Genomic DNA, 21,661 nt, shown 5'->3' with positions numbered 1-21,661 from the left:
TTGTAGCGAGACACATATTCAAAGCTTAAGTGACTGAAGCCGTTTCCGAAATGAATCAAAGGATTTCGGAATTCTTCGGAAGATCTACAATTTAAACTATTTGAGACTATTGATATCTGACCTTCTAAAGATCAGGTTCTCACGACATAGTACCATACATAGTATTTTGCAAAACGAATTTTGGTTTTTTAGTCAAGGTTATGACTACTTATTTATACTTTTGAAGAATATTTAGTAGTATCATTATTATTATGCTGGAGGATTTGCACTGCAACTTATACATATATTGTACCTCCATCTATAAGTCCATGGATGTAGTATTTTATGCAAAAATGAAATATGATTTAACCATAATTTATAAAGTAATACGAAACACAAACATCCATATATACATTGAAAGTTGAAATCGTTTAATAAAGCTTAATTGCGATTTATAAATAAAAATAATTTATAATTCCTTAAAGGATTTAAGATGAAAGTATTTTATATTTCGATGACATGAGCAATTCTTGTTATATTAAGGACTGGAACATAAAAGCTTTCAGTGAATATATTCACATGTAATTTGTGAGTTACAATACTAATGAGTAAAAGTTCGAAATATTTATACTGGGTTTTTCTGTAAAAAATTTGAAAGCCAACTATATATATGCTTTTTTTTTGTTTGTTTGTTTTGCAATTCTAGCACATGCACCACTGCAAATTTCTAGTCTTCGTTTTTGTAATTTGCAACTTTACAACAATAACAAGGTTGTCTTGTAGAAATTTGTCTTACTGTTCATTGGAATATATATTATAAGTTTAGTTCAGCACAGACTGCATGCGTTAGTAAAGTAAAAAGGCTAGTTATGATTGTTTTAATGTTTATTTATATATATATATAATAAAAGGTAAGTGCTAATCAAAATAAACTGTGAAATACAGTTATTATTTTGTATTAAATGGAAATATTTAATTTGAAAAAATCTATTATATTTTTAATTTATATTAAACAAACTTAATTATAAACTAAGTTAAAAAAAATAAAGTAAAAAAAATTTTAACGAACACTAGGCTTTATAATGGGGCCGTTTTCAAAGTTTGATTTCACACATGATTTTAATATATTATATTTATATTTATATTATTTAATTAAAGACAAAGTTTTAAGTAATTTGAATTTAAATTATAATAGGTTAATATAGTAATTGAGAGATAATAATTTATGACAACTTTATAGAACTCAAATTAATTAACGAAGTTTGTTAAATATTTATAAAGGTGAACGTAATGGAGCACTCTACAGTGATGATTGGATTATTATCGACTACTTAATAATTAAATATTAAAAAAGTAAGATATTACAAATAGTACAAAATAGTAATAAAAACCATAATAAAATTAATCGATTAAGAGTATTGGATTTTATAAAGAGTGAGTCGTATACGTACTATGTAAAACATATCTGGAATTTCTGTAAGAAATACTGCATCAATTTTTTTTTCTACTAGATAAATTGGTAGTAATATAGTGTTCTAATTATTATTATAACACTTTTGAGTGTTGTGTGATAAGACTTTCCATGCCCTGAAGTTATTGTTTTTCAGGGGTGTTTGACAAAAAAATTTGCTGAATGTAATGGAGAAGGTGCCATATCCTTAAAATAAAATTACTACTTTAAAGCAGGTATTTTGAATCGATCGGGGCCATAACAGAAAATTTAGTGAAAGAGTTATAGATCACCATACCTCAAGCGGTATGGTACTACTTCAAAAGCGATAAAATAAATTTTTAAACTTTTATTTTGTGAATCAATCCAATCAAAACTTTTATACTCCACAATAGGAAATCTGTGAAGAACAGAAAAGTGTGTAATACTGAGTGACTTCAAAAATGTAATATCTTGATCTAATGAGTTTAGGGGTAACCATATGGTTTGGGTTTGAATTGTAATTGTCACAAATCAAATCCTTTCAAATATGAAAAGTCGAATCATATGTAAGCCGATATAGCCGATGTACAGTTTAATTAATTAAATTAATTTGAAATTTTGAGTTTTGTTAATTTTTGTTGATTATACGGAAACGACAATTCCAGTTGCTGTGTTCTTTTTAAAATTAACGCGTAAACTACAGCTACATAAAAAGTCGATATAAAAAGTTTGATTTGTTTAACTTAAAAGCTTAGAAATCAATTTGCATTGAAAATTGCAAACATCCTTCTCTATGTGAAGGATATGAATGTATTGACTGTTTTCATCATAGAATTTAAATAATGTATTTTTTATAAAATGTCTAATATTTCCTACATTAGTTTGTTAATATCTTGGCAAACGGAATATAAACTATTCTCATATGCCTTGTCCCTGCATACAAATTTAAAATTTTGTATAAAAACAATTTAATCATCCAATTAATATTTATATTATTAAGTGAAGCTTTAATATAATAGATACTAGGAACTCTTAATGAGATGGTACTGTATATTATATGAAAAGAATAATTGTGATATAAATAAATATAAGCCACTTATAACGAGTATGCAAAAAATAATTATTGTAACTAATTGGGCTTTTGATTAAATATGTTATTATAATAAAAGATTATAAAAAAATTTTCAAATTTTGGAACGTTTATTTTTAATTCGTAGTCTAATAAAATCCCCGTTGTTAATAATAGCGACATCTTTAACATTTTCAGGGCATGTTAGGTCTGGATATTATGTGTAATTTAGTTATTAGAAAAATACTTGCATGGCTTAAATTTGAAATATATATTATAAAATTCGATAGTTTAAAAAAACAGCAATTTAAAAAACTATTAATAGCAGCTTAAACGTTTTGAAGTGATTTAAGTGTAATGAATTATGAGAACATAAAAATATTTTAAATTCCGCAGCACTACAGATTTTACAACAATAAACTAATGTATTAATAATTCTAATTTTAATCACAAAATATATTATATTATATATTATATATTATATTATAAATATATTATGAGATCGTATGAAGTAATGAAATAGCAAACATTTTTTTGTAATACATGTAATATTAATATCTTTGTTTAAAATACTATTTCAGCAAGCCATTTAGTTCTACATAAATATTGTAATAATTTGTAGGAGGATGTTCAATAATATTTTAAAATACTATATCACACTCATTTAAATAACTCTTTTTCAATTTAACTCAATATGATTTCATCTAATATTAAAATGCATTAAGTTATCATCCAAAAATTTGCACTATATCTTTCTGTATCTTTCAGTAGCAATACCGTAAAATGTTGCACATAATTGCTTAACCTTTCCCGGTATTGTTTATGCTAAGACCCCTTGGATTTTATATGCTCTGAAACCGAACACTAGTAATGTTGCTATTGCCAGTTAATCGTATACACCGGCAAGTCATCTCAAATGATCTTAAAACATTAGTTGAGGAGCTATTGCCACCTATGTTCTGACAAGTTATCAAAAATGGAACCAGTAATGAAAATATGTTGCAACAGGTATTTAAATAATATTGAATTTCGAATCTAATGGGAAGTTCTGAACCGTATATTGAAATAAAAATTTGATTCTTTTCATATTTATGGTGTGATTTGTTTACATTCGCTTGGGTAGCATAAAATAAATAATTTAGTATTATGTTTTTTTAAAAATAATGACTTTAGTAAATATAAAATAATATATACATTATTGCATAAATTTTATTTTACAGTTCCGTACTAACTGGTTTGTCTAAATTCTAGCGACGAAGCTTGATTTGCTAATCTATGTGTAGTACGTCATTCAAATAGTTTTACTCATTGTTTTTTATTAAATTTTTCTACAATTAGTTTACCATTAAATTAATTTGTTCAATTTTCTTTAAAATAATTTTTCACTTGACCATTGTATTATACGAGTACATAGAATAAATACATCAAATATGCAGCAAATGCAATATATAAAATATGTAAGACCGTAATAACAGCTGTCACTTCATTAATCATTGTTTTTATATGCTATCTGAAGCATGATTTCTACAAATCCATTGGTGTTATTATATAATGTCACAAGGACAGGTTTGTCATTATCTTCAACTTCATTATAATTACGCATAGATAATAAAGCCAGAAATTTGTTCATTCTTATATATTTGAGCAAATTGCCATGTTGTTGCGAATGACAGACCCAGTGCTATGCTATAATGAACTCTAATTTCACACTGCAAACATAAAATCTCACGATGATCAGCCAATGCAATTGTTTAAAAAAGGTTAATTTGACTATTTCTAAAAAATGTTTTAGCTAAGCCTTTAACAATTCGCAATTGGTGTAATAATCGTGAATCATTTTAGATCGTTTATTATCTATCGAAAATTTGTCACACTAATATATAGTTGGTTGTATGGCAACTATTGTACGAAACTAGTACACCATGGTATGTTGTTTATTGAGCATTATCTATTTATTACAAATTGCCACACCTTGGTTAGTCGATTTCCATAAATTATAGATATTTACTCTGGAGATCGTACCAGACATTTATAACATATCAATAAATGAGAAAATTTCAGTCAAAATCCTGTGCTTCTACACTAGCGGATTTTTTATGTATTGATTTCAAGCATTAGATACCGTAAACGAATATAGAAAGCTACTTACAATCAGACCTAATCTCATGAGATGAAATTCCTGGGAGTTAAGCAATTGGAAATTATTTACGTTTTCTACAATACTTATTACTTTGTTTTTTTCCCATAATAATAATTCACTAATTTCCTATAATTTTATATAAAACTCATTTCGAAATCAGAAAATTTTAAATTCTAATTAATATAGTTAAAAATAGCTATAAAGCTAATAATACTTGATATATTAACTTATGGTTATAATTGTAAAACAGTAATAATAATAAAATATTCTCTTCAAAAAAGTTGTAAGACTACATCTGTTAGAGCATCTGTTAGATTTCACACAATACTATAATCATTTTATGTGTATATATCATATAATTTATGTATTAACTTCATATTAAACTGAATGCTGGTATATCAATAAATAGATTTTAAATACGTATTGTAAGTTATAAATAACTTAAAGATAAATGGAGATGATTAAAGACCGTATTAACCGTATTGAAAAATTTGTGGAAAGCAAACTACTTAGTATAACTTATTAACGTGGTGTGATTTAGACTTAACTAATAAATATTATATGGAGCTTCATATTACTAAAGTGATAATATGGGAAACCGTGGCGTATACGCAATCTTAGCTTATTATAATTTTAAATAAAAAATAAGTCATTTGGTCCAACTGAACTGTGGCTTGCAACTAAAGTAGACAGAAAGCTTGTTAAATCATAGGATTAAATGATTTATGGGCCAAAAGCTGTACTAAGAGGAACTACTTTGAAGTTTAGATGATTATGTATAATACTAACTTGTCACAAAATTAGTTTTTAATAATATCGCAAAGCATCAGGTATTATATATATATTCTTGTTGTATTTATATATTCAACTGAAGCTATACTTATATAGTATAGCATTGTTATAGTGTTTTTTTGTATTGTTATAAATAAAACTTAAGAAAAAACGACTTGAATTATTTTGCTATGATTATTATTTAATTTTTGATGCCTTGACTTTAGTCCTGAAGGTGTAGACAAGTCGCTTTTACTTAATTTTTCTTTATGATAACTATAAAAATTGACCAATTAGTCTGTGTCAACACTTATATACTTATATGAAATCCCTATCAGAGCTTTTTTAACTGTATAGAATAGATTTTGTTCTTGCTTTCAGAGAACATATACTTAAATTGAAACGATAGAGATAATATCTTATACTTTCTTATATCTTTCAATATTTTCAAAAGCTTTATTTGAATTAATATTTAATCTGATCATATCTGGTCATATATTATTATTAGTTAACCTACTTTTTATTATCTGTGTAGAGTATATCAAAGCACCGCCTTTATTACTTTTGTATCGAATTGTATTGAAAAGATTTTATAAATCAAACATTCTGAGGGCAAATAAATCATTATTACATTACATTTATATTTAATTGTTTTCAGAGCTAAAAATATTATATAAATTGTTATTATCTCTAGTATAGATAATATGAAATAAAATATGTAAGTTTGATTTAATTATTATTGATTGATAAGTATTTCATAACCATTCACGCTTCAATGAATATTATCCAACGTAAATAAACTGATAAGATGTAAAAGTGTGAATTGATTGAATTTTAAACGATATAACCTACAAAGGCTTAGCGTAACCTACATAGATTCGCTATGAAAATAATTCTCTTCAAACGCAACTCAGGATCAATACAAGGTGAAGTATGTTCTCTTCAAAATTTTTTAATTAATTATCTAGAATTTCAATTGATGTGGCAAGAAAATTATTCCTAAAAACGTTGATAAAAAGACAATACAAATTGTTAACTCATGTCAGTTGGTGAAGAATGCACTCAACATTGTATATCCACAAGCACTGCTCTTGGGATTGTTTTGTTATGGGAGATACAGTGGCGTAGTTAAGAAAGATGAAATTAAGTTTTAAAATAAAAATAATTTAATTATTGAATTTATATTTATTAAAAAAGAAACAATTATAACTATTCTATTATAAGTATTACAAGAAAAGGAATTGTATATGTAAGGACTGCTTTAGCAGTTTAAATAGATTGTTTTAAAACTTCTTCGCCGTCAGATATTTGTATCTGTTTCCTTTCTTAAACCCCCCTTTTCTTGACTTCCCTTTTTCTCATAACCCTTTGGTTAAGTGCGTAAATTCAATTCTCTAAAGATGAAGATATTGGTTCTAAGAGCAGTTTATGAAATTCCTTTTACTCTTTCACGCTTCGACCTTTCACTTGAAAATTTTTTAATATACTTTATATCGATTGAATGGATACCTATTAAGAACGGCTATTAGTAAGTGTAATACCAAATAATTGCAGTTTAATGGATGTACCGATATTTGTAACTTTCAAAATTTTTATGAATTTTTTAGTGTCTGATTTTGTCATTAGAATATGATATTAAATCTTTTCGGAACAAGAGTTATAAGAAGTAAATTAATGTAATTAAATTTATGACGTCATAGAAGTTTTAAATTACAGTCACGTTTTGTTGAATATTACTTAATCGTTAACATATCATGACTATCGTTTTGGTTTCGTACAGTTTTGGATTATAATGACGACTGATAGATGATAACTTTTCCAACAGTTCGGTTATTATCTTTTCGTTGTCTACCAAAAACAATTATTTTAATATAAAAACCATAAGTAGATTAAGTATAGAAGTATAAATATAAGTAGATTACTTATATTTAAGTAGATTATACTTATTATAATATTTATTATAATAATTACTGCAAAGTAAAAAAATATGTAAACGTGTGATACCATTCATTCACTGAAATTTAAGACCGAATCATCCGCCCAAACCACTTCTGCGAATTTTAAACCCGAACTATAAAGTTTATGAGAAGAAGTGCTGGTCTCATAATGAAGGAATCCAGGATCGCATTGTTAAGGTTAAGATTAAGTTAAGATTTTTTTTTGTTGGAAAGGGTCAGCTTAAAAGTAAATAAATTTTGAAGGAATAAGATGGACTGGCAATGTTGCACAACAAATAGCGCAGTGAGTCCCATGTTAATTATGTTTCAAAAATATATATAGATAAATATTGATATAACTGCTTTGGTGTGGGACAAATTAATTGAGATAACTTTGCATCAAAGACTGAGATATAGTATTATAATTGTATTAAACAATAAAGATTGGAATTGTGTTATCACATAGAACATGAAGGTTTTTCATTTGAAGTTCCAATAAAGAAGAGAAAGAAGAAAAATAAAATACTGTGCTTGAAATATTTTTAAACATTAACATATAGAGTGGGAGAGTGGGACGGGAAAGTCATCAGCAAAATTATTGTTGTTTTTAATGCAAATTATAAAATTGAGAGTGAGAGAAAAAACAAAATGTCGATTCAAATTTGTTTATGAGAGACGAAGATATCTATGCCTCGTTACTTAATCAAAGCAGTGTTGTTAAGTAATATATGTCGACATTTGTATCTTTTAGAAGCAAATTATTACAATTTCTATGAAACTCTGCATAACATTCATTTTCGTCATGACCCAAAAAAAAACAATTTTGATGAGCCCATGACTTTCTGCATAATATGGCCCTGAAGAAGTATATATATATATATATATATATCATTTGAGGTAGGCTTGGATTTATGAACAAATAGTTTTTGGTTTTTCATAAATTCTTCTTACTGACACACAGTTTTTTAAAACTATGTGATTTTTAGTAGAAAAGCTTATGGTATATAATATTAATTTAAGTTTTCGATAGACTTTTAATAGATATTGTGTTATTTTTAACTTATATCTAGATATTGAGAAACTTTTTCAATAATTTATAAACCAATCTAGTTTAATTCTTGAGATATCGGCCTTTAGAGATATTCGTGCCTAATTGTGGTTAATCGTCATTCGTGTAATAATGTAAAAAATTACATACAGTGGTTATTGGTGGGCTGCTCGTGTTGTTTTTGTTGTTAGTGTACAAATGTAGGTAGTTTCCAAATTTAAAGCCTTATGTTTCAAAAACTGAACTATATCGGCTAATAACTAAGTTCTCAAAAGATTAAAATATATGAAGATCTGTAGTTAAATCGCAGCACCTGGTAAATATAAGTCTTTTTGAAGTATTTTCTCACTATATATCGATTTATTCTCATAATATTCAATGCGATTTCAAATCAATTATTTCTTCTACAAAAAATAGATGGATAAAGAACATATAAGTGGACATTAATTTGTTTCATTAAGCTGCATATATAACATTACAAATCAAAGACTATAAACTAAAAATTGTCTAATAATTTAATAATTGAAAAGAATTCTAAATAATGCATACCGGTTAGCACTGCTCTTTTCAAGTTTTTATAAATTCGCTATGAAAGATGACGACGAACTTCTAGTCTTAGTTCTTGTTTTTAGCTGTAATAAATAAATAAAGTTTTCAAATGGAGAATATATATATAATTTAAATTTATACAGCAATCAATTAATTCATGAAAGACCAATTTAATTTTTTGAAAGTATACTTATTACTATACTTATACTGATTATTATAAAATTTCTTCTTAAACACACATTCATCCCATGCACAAAGAAATTTTTTAAAAATAGATCATTTACATATTTTATAAAACATTATTAACTTAAACCAAGTAACAAGCTCAGCACGATTTAAATTTAAATTTAGAATAGAGTTCTACTAGGGCTAGAGTTCATCAAAGAAACAATCACATCTTTATATGTAAAAAATTATCGCTCTATTCCACATTTGATGTGTGAGAGCTAGTAGAGCAATGTAACCACAACTTTAATTAGAATGGGTTAACCATAAAAAATAATGTGATTTGATTTATATGTAGATATATGCAGTATATAGTGCTAACCAGCTTTTATAAATTTAAGAACGTAAATTTCTTGTAGGTTTTTTAATAAAAATTGGAAATGTATTCTATTATACAATATAGAAAATAGCGGTTTTAATAAGATTTAATTAATATTTAATTAATATTTATTTAGATTTTTCTATGACGATTAGAAGGGCTGCAAGAAGTATATACTAAGAGTAGTTAGCACTATGTTTATTTAAATGCTATTATATATGGTTTTCATTATAATATTAAGTTAATTTATAAAATCGACTAGTTTCAACTAAATTACTTAGTTAAATTTTTTGTACGTGACTTTGTCAGCGAAAATCAATTAATATATTTAACAGCAGTAAAATAAATGTATAAATAACTTTAAAATATGATTGACTGCTTCGGATATTTATATATATATTTTATATAAAAAAAGGTTATATATTACCCTGCAAAAGTTATAAATCTTTTCGTTATTGGCTTAAGCTTACCAACTGGCACTGTTGATATGTGATTCTTGTAAAAATCTTTGCAAAGCTTTGTTGAAGCTAAAATAACATCGATTGCTGAAAAACTTCAATTAAATTAAAAATAAATATCAACTGAACCTGAGCGAGCAAATGAACGAGTGAATATATAAAACACATTGCAGCTCCTACAATAAGTTCAGTCAAACTGATATTGTTGCGAGTCGCGGAACGTCAAATAGCGCGATCGATCGCTGTGTTTTGGTCGCATAATCATGTGGAACTGTATATCTATGAGATACAAATATTGAAGTACGGATAGAAAACATTTTCACCCAACGCCAAGCTTAACTTTAAATAAGCCAAACTCCAAACCGCATGTACATGAGCATGTAATGTGTACAAACTAAAAAAGTTCGTGAAATTCATTTATTTATTTATGCACTTGAATAATTTTTTAATTGTTTAAATAATTTACAAACTGAAAAAAAAAATTTGTGATATTTAAAAATAGTGAATAATCGAAATTTATGATTTCAAAGTTAATCGCTGGTGAACTTCAAAAGAGTATACATTTTTTTGTAACTTTCAGTTAAAACGAGAAGTGCAAACGAAACCAAATTGGAATTGTATTAACAACCAAAAAAATTAAAATAAAAAAAATTAAAGTAAATAAATAAAACTAATATTAAATAGTTACTAGAGTAGTAAAACCATGAAAATACCAAGTGTAACAAATACCAACGGCACAATGACCGTGAGCACACCCACCGCAAACGATAAGGATGTGGCGGCCGCACCAGCGAAGAAGGGTTAGTGTTTTTAGTTGTTTTTAATAAATTTTAATTTATTAACATGCAATAGAAAATGCATGAAAATGCATTATAAAATAACGATAAATAAGCACTCGAAATTAGAACAGCATTGAGTTTAGTAACTGAATTGCGAACAAGAATTCCATGTGCCAGTTGTGGTGACCTGCAAAATTATCACTGTAATAGATTTCCTTCAAACAAACTGGTAATGTCTGATGTCTGGCAGCAGACAATTCGAAACGAATTATTTTGCATTAGCAGTATAAAGGCGAAGAGAAGTGAGCAGTGCTAATAACATTTTTAGATTTATGGATAAATTATTGACTTCAGCTTTTCAGTGTAAACTTGCGATTTTAATTTATTTATTTTATTTTGCTACTGAAATTTGTTAACAGCAAGCAGTAGCCCGCAGAAATGTTTGCTTGCCCCACATTAAGTGTTTCCAGCACCTAATAGAGCGTAAACTCCAATTGAGGCAATTTCGATTTCTACGGGTGCTACAGTCTAGTCAGTATCAAAATTAGACTTAGACTTAGAGGCAGAGTCATAGTCATAGTCATAGTCAGAGTCAGAGTCAAATAGAAGTAGAAGAATGTGTTTCAAACTAAAGTATGCATTTCATTAAAATTATTTTGCTAATTCATTTAATTATGTGCGCAGTCGCATTAGCGGTGATAGGTTGGCTTTCTAACTAATAAAATTGCAAATCTATATAAGGTTAAAACAACACTGAAACTCGCAGTAGAAGCAGGAAATCTTGTTCATGTCTACAATACAAAATGAAATCAGGAAAGTTAAGAACTCATACATAACATAAAACACGCTACATCTGGTATCTGGTAATTGCTTTCAGGCGATATATTATTTGCTGAAATTGCAATATAGTAATATTAATTTACTGTTAAATACAAGAAACTACATTCCTCTGCAACAAACTACTTTCGTTTATAAATATTTAAATATAAATTATTTTATGAAGCCAATTAAATTTATGTATAAGTACATTCAGAAGTAACTATAGTTTGGCATTTTACTACCACAACTAAACTGAAACAATCCATTCTGTTAAATTTAAACAATTTAACAGATCTATAGTCCTCACCAATAAATTATTGAGACAAACTGTCAAAAATGCATTACCCTAAAGACCTGTTTCTACTGAAAGCAAAAGCTGGGCAATCACAATCAAAATGCATAATTGTTTTTTTTTCCTGTTAATTTCCACAATTTTAATAGTGAGTATAGAAAGAAATGCGCAGTTTCTCTACTTGACTTCCTGTACATCAGTGACCATGAAGAATTGCAGTATTTACACGGTCACTTTGAATGAGTTCCCAAGATCTAGTTGGTGCATACAAATATACTCGTTCAAAATAGTTATGTACTGACACTCACACTAAGAACAATTTAGGGTTTGATAAAATATACTCGTTGTGGAACCATTTACCGAATAATAATTAACAATAAGAGAAATGTGGAATCATGACAAGAGAAGTGTATCCCATCTGAGCACAATTTGATTTTTTGGGACATTTCGATATTACACAAATGTGTCCATAAGCATTTTATCAAAACTTTTATTAATTTCCCCCAAATCTGTTCAAAATATTTTATATGAAGAGACTGATACAAATTATTTGAATTTAAACGTTAATTTAAAAATTCAAAATTAGTCCAAAAACAAGAAAGGGTTGACAAGCAAACGAAAATATAAAAAACTTTTACTATTACTTCAACAGCGATTTCGTTGACAAGAAAATGCTTCAGAAGGTTATATATGTGATTGCATGAGGCATAATTGGGTAATGGCAGCAGAGTTTACACTCCTCGAGTAGTGCATATAAGCAGTTTTGTATCTAAATATGAAAATTTTAATTTTTAAATCAAAATATGTGATTAATAAAAGAGTTTATTTTTGGAAAATTTTGTATTAGGGATGTCCGATAGATTCATTAGTTCGTAAAGTTTTGATGTAGATTGTTTCTGTCTCAAAAATATCATTACCATTCCAGGCAATAATATTTCAGTACCTCCTGCGAGTTTTCCACTTCGATTCTAATTCTATAGGATTTTTCATTTTCGAAAAATTTTGACTTGGTCATATTAATTTTAATTTTTCTTAGTCAATTTATTTAACATTATTTTAGAGATCACATCATTTATTTAATGAGATCAGTATTTATTCGCATCTGTTGGTGATGGTTCTAATCCTTGTCTTGTTAATTCAATCACAATTTCATTCTCTTCTATTTTCTGCTGTATTGGAACTTAATTCAATGATATTACGCTTAATTGACCTCAGTTGCGTTGTGCACTGTTTGACTAGCTGTGAATAAACCTCTCTAAAATTGGGACCCAACTGTCTTACATTTGGTATTAACATATATACATTTTTGTTGATATACTAAAGCGAGATATGTGATTTATGTCTAATAAATCATATATAGTTCATACAGCAAAATCAAAAGAAGCAAGCTTCTTCAAATTTAATTTAAATAAATTTAAACATAAACTTGATTGAAATGTTTAATTTATAATATTATTAAAAAAGAAGAAATAACTTTGTTGATAACTTAATTCTCTTTTTCGTTAACTACAGTATTATCAATTCAAGTTATGATCGTAATTATTAGAACTTCCATATAATCGTTAATGTCACTTAATTTACTTATTATATTAAATGATTCAGCTTTTTACGAATTTGTAATTATTAAGCGAATTTTATTTGTATATAAATATAATATATTAAAAACAAATTAAAAACAGTTTAAATTTACATCATTTAGAAAAAATAAAATCGTTCACTTTTGTGAAAAAAAACAATAGTTTGTTGTACTTACTTAAAGTACTGATTTACATCAAATCATCATAGCTCCAAATACAGAAAAATTGAAACTAATCTGCACTGTACAATTCCGACTGCAGATACTTTAATTATTCGCAAATTACTCCGAAATTAAAATGCTAATTATGTTTTAAAACTATTCAAAAGGGTATAGAGCATCATATTCACTAATCATTTCCGAAAGCGAGAGGTCCAACTGAAAGAAAAAATATAAGTTATAAGCCCACAACACCGCAACAATCAAGAAGAATGGAATTCATTAAATTATCAGAACCTAACTCTCGACACAGGTGTTATATAGAAACCTTAATTACTATTCAAAAGTAAAAAGTGATGATGGACAGACTCAATTCAAAATAATATACGAATCTACAAGTAGATAATTAAACTTATTGTGCTATATGAACGACCAAATCTGCCATTACAAAATTATTTAGTTTTGTTAGAATTTAGTTTTTTTCGTCAAAACGGAAGGTAATAATCAATTTAATTACAAAATTTTAAAGTTGTGTTGAAGAAAGTTCTATAGGTTCAATAATATGATAATGTATTCAGACTTGTAAAGACACATAGAGATCTGCGAATTGATTCCATGGAAAAATATATTAACGATAAAGAAAAGAACGATCTAAACTTTAAACAAATTATCATTAGAGCACAGAGAACTTCATACTCTAGGTGTGGAGTATATAACAGAAGAATTATATGCCATAACTGCACTCTTATATCGTAAACCTTATATTGTTACATTGTTATATTGTTCCCTAATTAAGGGAGTAAGTTCTATAAACACGATTTAACCAATCGACCATCAAACATTACTTATCAAACTTAAGTAATAAGCGACAATTTTTTAGGGAAGAAATATACTATACACCTATTTCATCTATTGTCCAAGATTCATTAATTGTACTAAAAATTATGTATGACTAGGCACGTAGCTAGAGATTGGGGTGTAAATTTATTTCTATTTTAAATGAATTTCTTATCACAGATCATATTTGTATTACTAATAGAATTTTTTAGTTAACAAATAATTCTAAAATTCGAAGCTATAGAAAATTCTTACTTAGTACTTCACTTAAGATATCAATTGCTGTTTTCTGAGCAAATTGTGTGGTAATCTAACACAGTATTCAACTGTCAAGGTGGAAGTGATTACCACTAAGTTAAAGAGCTGTGTAAAAGGGCTCACAGATATTTAAATAATATATATTTGTCGTTATTAAAGTATTTTAGTCGTCAGTCGAATGAGCCTTGTAAGAGAGTGTAAATTGTAATAGATAAAAAATTATTCTGTGACGTATGCTTCTTCAGTATAGTGGTTGGGATATTACTATTATAAAATACTGCGCAAGAATTAATTAAGGTTGTTTGAGATATTGTATTACTTCGTAAACTCAAAGATTTTAAAGAACTCATGGACAAATGCCTTGAAGATGAGGAACGAATATGAATATTCTTTGTGACTGTCCAGCAATAATCACGCACAGAAAAACTTCTTTCATATGAAATTTCTGCCACCAGAACAGATTAAGAGCTTTTCTCCAGATTTAGTTCTGGACTTTTTTCTCAAAGCTTTAAAGGGTTTTGTTTAATTAAAAGAGAATTTGGTACAATAGGACTCTTCTGGCCACAGTGCCGACTGTTGGGCGATTTCATGATAATAGATTGTCGTGAAAATTTTTGCGTGATTAAAATATCTTGATTGAAGATTGGATTCTAATGTTAGTCTAAAAGATCTGATTAACCCCTAGAATCAATCGCCATTATAATCTAACCTAAACGATTTACTGTAGTTTAATCACCTTGTTAAAGATTATGTTAAAAAATCGATAATAAACAGTATTCAATTATTTTAAGGATAAGACTTCAAAACAGTAATGAGACATAATTATGTAGATTGAAAAAAAATATTTTTATGGTTAATATTTATTGTTACATATTTCTAAAATAGCAAATAATTTAAACATATTTGAACGTGTAAACAAAATATTAATTACATTAAAATAATTAATTTACGCACATAAACAGTGCGAGCTCTCTGGCATACTAATTAGATACATTTCTCAAGTTCTTGCATTGCTAAGTAATTCTTAACATTATGAATCATATTTTGAAACATATATTTTCTTTTTATATTGTAATGACATTACATGAATTACTTATTATTAAATAAATGAACTATATTAATAATAATTTATGTTAAAAATATCTAGATAAATGTTTCTTATGAAATAATTAAAAATTGTTTCACCACTATTTACTTTTTGAATTATTTTATAATTAAAAAATTAAAAAGTTTTTATTATTAAATAATTAAATAATTATTTATATAATTTATTTTAAATACTTTTGACTCGAAGATTCGTTACGGAATTCCTTACATACTCCATACCATATAATGTATTTTTTTTATCAGTATTATTTATGTTTGAAAAATGTTAATAAGTCTCATTAATTTAACCTTCCGTAACAACAAAATTTAATTTACTTTCGGTTCATTAAATTAAATTAAACTTATGAATATGCAAAATTGTATTTGAAGTGCGAATAAAAGTTATTATGATTTCGATTGCATAATATATAAATAAAAATTAAATGTATATTGTCGCAAAACTGCGGAAGAACTTAGGCCTGTGGCGCTTGCTTACGTTTAATAATAAAATTAAATATAAAATAATTATCAACTTCAAGATTTAAACGAAATAATTGAGAATTTATTAATTGCGATTCATGAATTATGTGTAAATACCGTTTATTTCACATACCTTTTGGTATATACAATATATACTTATATATTAAAAATTTAATTATTTACACTTAAATATGTGAAACAGGGTGCCAATCTTTTTATCTTATCACGCGAATTTCCTTAGGAGCCGTGTAAGTAACGTGGGTCGTTTATATGACAAAATACCTGTATGTAATTATTTTAATATATGTAATTAAAATTCTTTAGAATTGCATGCAATTAAATGATTTAATATTCGCAAAAAAAAATTTATATATTGCATATGAAATTATTGAATGAGATTTCAAATATTATATAAATAAAGCTTAGTATTAAAAAATAAAAGTAAAATCTTGCAAACACTTGCTGCTGTAATATTGCAAATATTTTTATTTCATTTTATTGTTTTGCCACAACCTTAATTTATACAGATTTAAGAATTACAAAAATTCTTACACGATAATTCCTCTAAAATCAAATATTTTCTTCTTTGTGAGACCCTCAATATTGATAGCGCTTTTGTGGGATCAGCTATGAAGCCTTTCGACCATGTCTAATATTTTGTGCTGCTCACTGACCTAAACTGATTGCATAAACTGCTTTTAAAATAGTAGTCAAAATTTAATCCATTTAGATCATTCTAATGTCAGACGGAGGTACCAACTTCCGACTAACATCAAAGTTGGGCAAGCACAAAGATTGTGACTACAGGTCTGAACTGTCTCCAAGCAGTGTCGATATTCTGATAAATTAGACCTGTTACGAAAAAAACTTAACAAACCTGAACTCTATTCTACTTAAGTGTAAAGTTCTTCCATATATGTATGGCCGAACCAGTTCCTTAACCTGACAGTTACCTGGTGTGCCGCAATAATAGCGAATGTTTTTGATTACAAATCACTATTCTTTTAGATAGTTTGTTGTGAAAAATGCAGTGATAAAGTAAGATTACAATTTTGAAGTTTGTTTCGGCTTTTGCAATGTTACAAGGAGTATAAAAAAACTAATAATAAAGAACCTATATCGAAGTTAAAAGTACTTCTATTGTGAACGTTCAGTAATTTTATCAACAAAAATAAACTTGACAGTTGAATTTGACAGTTGAACAAATAACACTAGAATTAATAGCCTTAATCTGAACAATAAATAAAACTGTTAAATAGTACATATTTTTTAATTACTTAATTGATATAAAGTACCGAAGAATATAATAAACACAAACATAGCTACTTATTACAGAAAGTATTAGAGAGGAAGTTGTAACTCATATGTCAGTAAAAGTCATATTTAACATAAGTTGCAACATAAAAACTGTATAGAGGCATTGCACCAGTTCTCTAAATCAGATGTCAGATGTATTCACTGTTAAGATTGTAGTTTCAAATCTTGTACTGATTTCTATTCAGGCAGAAGTAAATGTTCAAATTTCTGTTAAAAGGACAGCAACAGAAGTCATCGACATCATTTAATCATAAAAGTGTTTCAATTAATAGTAAAGTTATTTGAGGAAAACCTTGTCATATAAGTAGAGGTTAATATATCTAAGCTGTACCGTATCGAAGTTTCACAGCAAAGCATTCTTTTATCCAAACTCCGCACATTCACTATTGATCTTCTTATTTCATTAGAGTATAGATTCTGACTTATGAAGACAATGTACCAGAAAAATTTTGTCATTTCACAATTATTAGGAGGACTCCTGAATTATTAAACAATTAACAGATATAAATATAGTAACCCAATGAAATATATTGATGTTTATATAGACATCAAAATAGCTTGTAAAAATTATGTTCACTTCTGACAGAAATAATTAATTGAAAACCAAAAAAACTTGATTATTAGAAGAGTTTATATTACTCTATATAATAATGAGTTTATAAAAATCTTTAACAATTGCCAGGTGCTACAAACAATATAAAGATGGAAGTATTATCAAAAACTTTGCAGATTATTTTCAATGGTCCTTAATTTGTGATTAATTAATAGATACAATTATTAATATTAATAGTCGTACTCTTGTTTTTTATTTTCCATGCTTCAATAGAACTTTGCTTTGTTATAGTACTTATAATAATAAAATTCGAATTTAAATTAACTTAAGATAATATACATGTGTCTGACTTTGACTTAAAACAAGATCTGAGGAGAGTCGATCTATTCAATCACTTTCGCTGCGTTTCTTCTTTTTGTGGAATAGGCATGCCATGACTTTCGTGTGCCAAGAATTCATTCATATAATTTATGGATCTTGTTTGTATAGCATCGTTATTAATTTTAATATTTTAATCACGAAAATCAATAAAATATATATTAAGTAATCAATTATATTTAATGACAATTATTATAAATATTACAGTAATATTACAGTAATATTTCATTAATACTTGTCTTAAAAATATAAAAGTTAAACTTGTGGTGTTATAAATGATTATATTACTTGCTGTCATTTATCATAATTTTATATTAATTATTAAAAAACTTAAAAAACAAAACTACTTTAATCGATTTAGCAGGATTTAGAAAAATCGTCATCACTTATTAGTGTCAATTTTAATTATAGTTTGGCGCACCTATCTGCGCTATTTTGCACAGTAACATTTTTATAATAGAAATTTTGCCAGATGTAATTAAGTTATGTATGTAGGTGTAATGCATTAGCTATTGTCAATAATTAAAAATTTATTCCATTTTATTTTCCTCCTAAAATACAAAGTAATCATAATGATTTAATTATATTCAACCTATAATGATATTTGCGGTTAAAAAGTTATATGCATAATGAAATACTTTTTGCTATTATGTGCATGATCGTAACTAGGCAGTGGAATTGGGAGGAAGGTCCAGGAACATTTATTATAATTAAAAAATTAAATTATGATGTCTATTTAGAAGAATTGCTAATCCATAAATAAAATTAATATTTAATTGAATATGATTAAGAAAATTTCGCTTAATGCGTATTCCTATATTAAGGGTTATTGCATTGCAAATCGGGTTACTGATGGACACTTACTGCACAAAAGAGCACATATTCATGCCAAAACTTTTGTCGTCGATCTTGAACATATTTACACCCTATATGTCTACTCTCATAATTTTATATGTAATATATAGTATATCAATTTAAAACCACTTAGTTTTCACCTACAACATAAACGACACCATCTACTTGCCGTTAGCTCTTATCACTTGGACATTTTTGATTTCTTCTATATCATTTTTTATTCACACGTTTTTACATTAAAATGCACACCATTTTTTTTTAATTATTTCCCAAGTAGTTTACTATTGAAACTCGGTCTTAAAAATTTTAATATTATTAAAATCGAATAATGTAAAAAAAGTAATCTAGCTGTTATTTATACATTCTAATAACCTTATTTCTAAGTCTGTAAGCTGCAGCTTACTTACTATATCCGTATCAAATCACATAGTTACACCAATAATTTAAATAATTAAATATGTTAACACAACTAACTATATTATAATAAAATTAAAAATGAAAAAATATTTTTATTGTTTCTAAGTTCTGTAAATAGTTAATGCAATATGTTAGACTTATTTAAATAAATTCCTTCAGTAATTAAAACACTATACTTAAATAAATAGTAACTACAGTAAAATCTCTGTTAGATATACACTGATAGCATCAGTTATTCTGTTCGATTAAGATATATACTTACTTTGTATAAAGAATAAAAAATGTGAACAAGCAACATTGAACGGTTAAAAGAGATATCCATGTATGGAACGATCCATTTAACAGAATTCCCATTCTATTATGAAATATTAGACTCTAATTCTCTAATATGAAACCAATATGATTCTAATATAAATCTAATAGTTGAAGAAAGATTTACTTCTAATAATTTTAAAATAATTTTGATAACCCTTTAAAAAATCATCATTGATATTAATAATATATAATTTACTCAAATTTATTTTACTACTGTTTTTCATATAAATCTATATATCATGTATATAATTATTGAGTATTGATTTCTACTCTTAACAAAACCATAGCGAAACAAACCTATTAGTTTCGTTTGATTAATTAAAGTACTAAATAAAAATAAATGCAATAGTTATTCGAAGCGAAGAAGATTAAAATCAAAACAAATGCAACGAAACACAATTTTCACACAATTAATTTGTTACTTTACGAACAACAGATTTAAATGTGAAGCAAAGCTAATAATTACATGATGTAGATAAATTCATTAAATTTATTTTTAATTTGTAATTTAACTAAATTAAGTTTATATAATATTTTGACTGAAAACATTCATTTCAAAGTTATTTGCCTTAATAATTTTGTATCTGTACTTTTTTACTGTTGTCTGTTTTTGATGTTAACTTTTTAACATAACCTGTTGCTGTTAAAGCTCTAGAGAGCTTAACAGTGCTATTAAATTAAAAGCTTTTCTTGAGTGTTGCCAACGAAAATGTAAGATTTTACATTTAATGCTGCTCTTTACATTAATTTTAAATAATAAGAATACATTTTAGAGTGCGTCTTCCTTTAATTTATATAATATATTACTTTTGAAAACTTTCTTATTTTTAATTATTAATTAATTAACTTCATTTATTTTCATATGTTTTGAATTTATTTTAACAAAACTTTTTTGTGTATTTTTTTTTAGTATTTTCGTTATATGTTAATTATTTTATAAATATTTTGACTGCCAATAGTAGTTAATATTAGGTTCAATTAATTATATATCACAACTATCTTAATAATTTTGTGAAAAATAATTTATTATACAGTTAAATTTCCATTACTCGATCTTCTATGACTCGAAATTTCTATATCTATATCTCGAACACACAAAATTTTCTTTTCGATTTCAAACAAACTTTTAAACAAAATTTCTTTTCGATTTTATTGTTAGGACTTAAGTATTACATCCAGTTCCATATAATTTTTGGTCCGGTTCCATATACGATATCTTCCACAACCATATCTTTAATGTTACGCCAAAAGTATTGGTAATGTTGTGGTTTATACCACAGCTTCATCATATTCAAGAAAGTATGGGTCTTTCATACCTCCATATCAACTACAACACCATTGAGTAATTTTAGGTATTTCAGCAGTTACTTGTGGATTTCTATTGCCCTAAAAAGGACAATTTGTTAGTAGTAAGTTTATACTAAACTGTATAACATATTCGATGGTTATTGACAGATCCATATCGAAAATGGAATGTCTTAAGCTAAACATATGACGCCTTGATGCTCATAATATATAAACATATAATGAGCATTTTGTTGCAGATATATCAATGAAACAGTAATGTTATATCACGATGAAATGAAAATTCTAAAATGTACTTAGTCTAGGTA

At 26.6% G+C, this 21,661-nt stretch overlaps 1 protein-coding gene across 2 annotated transcripts in view; it reads left to right on the top strand.

Moving 5' to 3' along the window:
• LOC119678253 (putative inorganic phosphate cotransporter) overlaps positions 1–21,661 on the top strand; it is a 58,354-nt gene that overhangs the window by 21,070 nt on the left and 15,623 nt on the right. Inside the window, exon 1 of one of the 2 annotated variants that reach the window (XM_038089983.1) lies at positions 10,519–10,727. The exons of the other annotated variant lie outside the window; for it this stretch is intronic. Coding sequence (XP_037945911.1) covers positions 10,631–10,727 — 97 coding nt within the window. The 5' untranslated portion in view covers positions 10,519–10,630. Of the gene's footprint in view, positions 1–10,518; positions 10,728–21,661 lie in introns of those variants that run through there. 2 annotated transcript variants of the gene reach the window in all.

This window comes from Teleopsis dalmanni, chromosome 2 (genome assembly GCF_002237135.1).
Source record: "Teleopsis dalmanni isolate 2A chromosome 2, ASM223713v2, whole genome shotgun sequence".
Classification (NCBI taxonomy): domain Eukaryota; kingdom Metazoa; phylum Arthropoda; class Insecta; order Diptera; family Diopsidae; genus Teleopsis; species Teleopsis dalmanni.
This window is presented reverse-complemented; position numbering and strand designations above follow the sequence as displayed.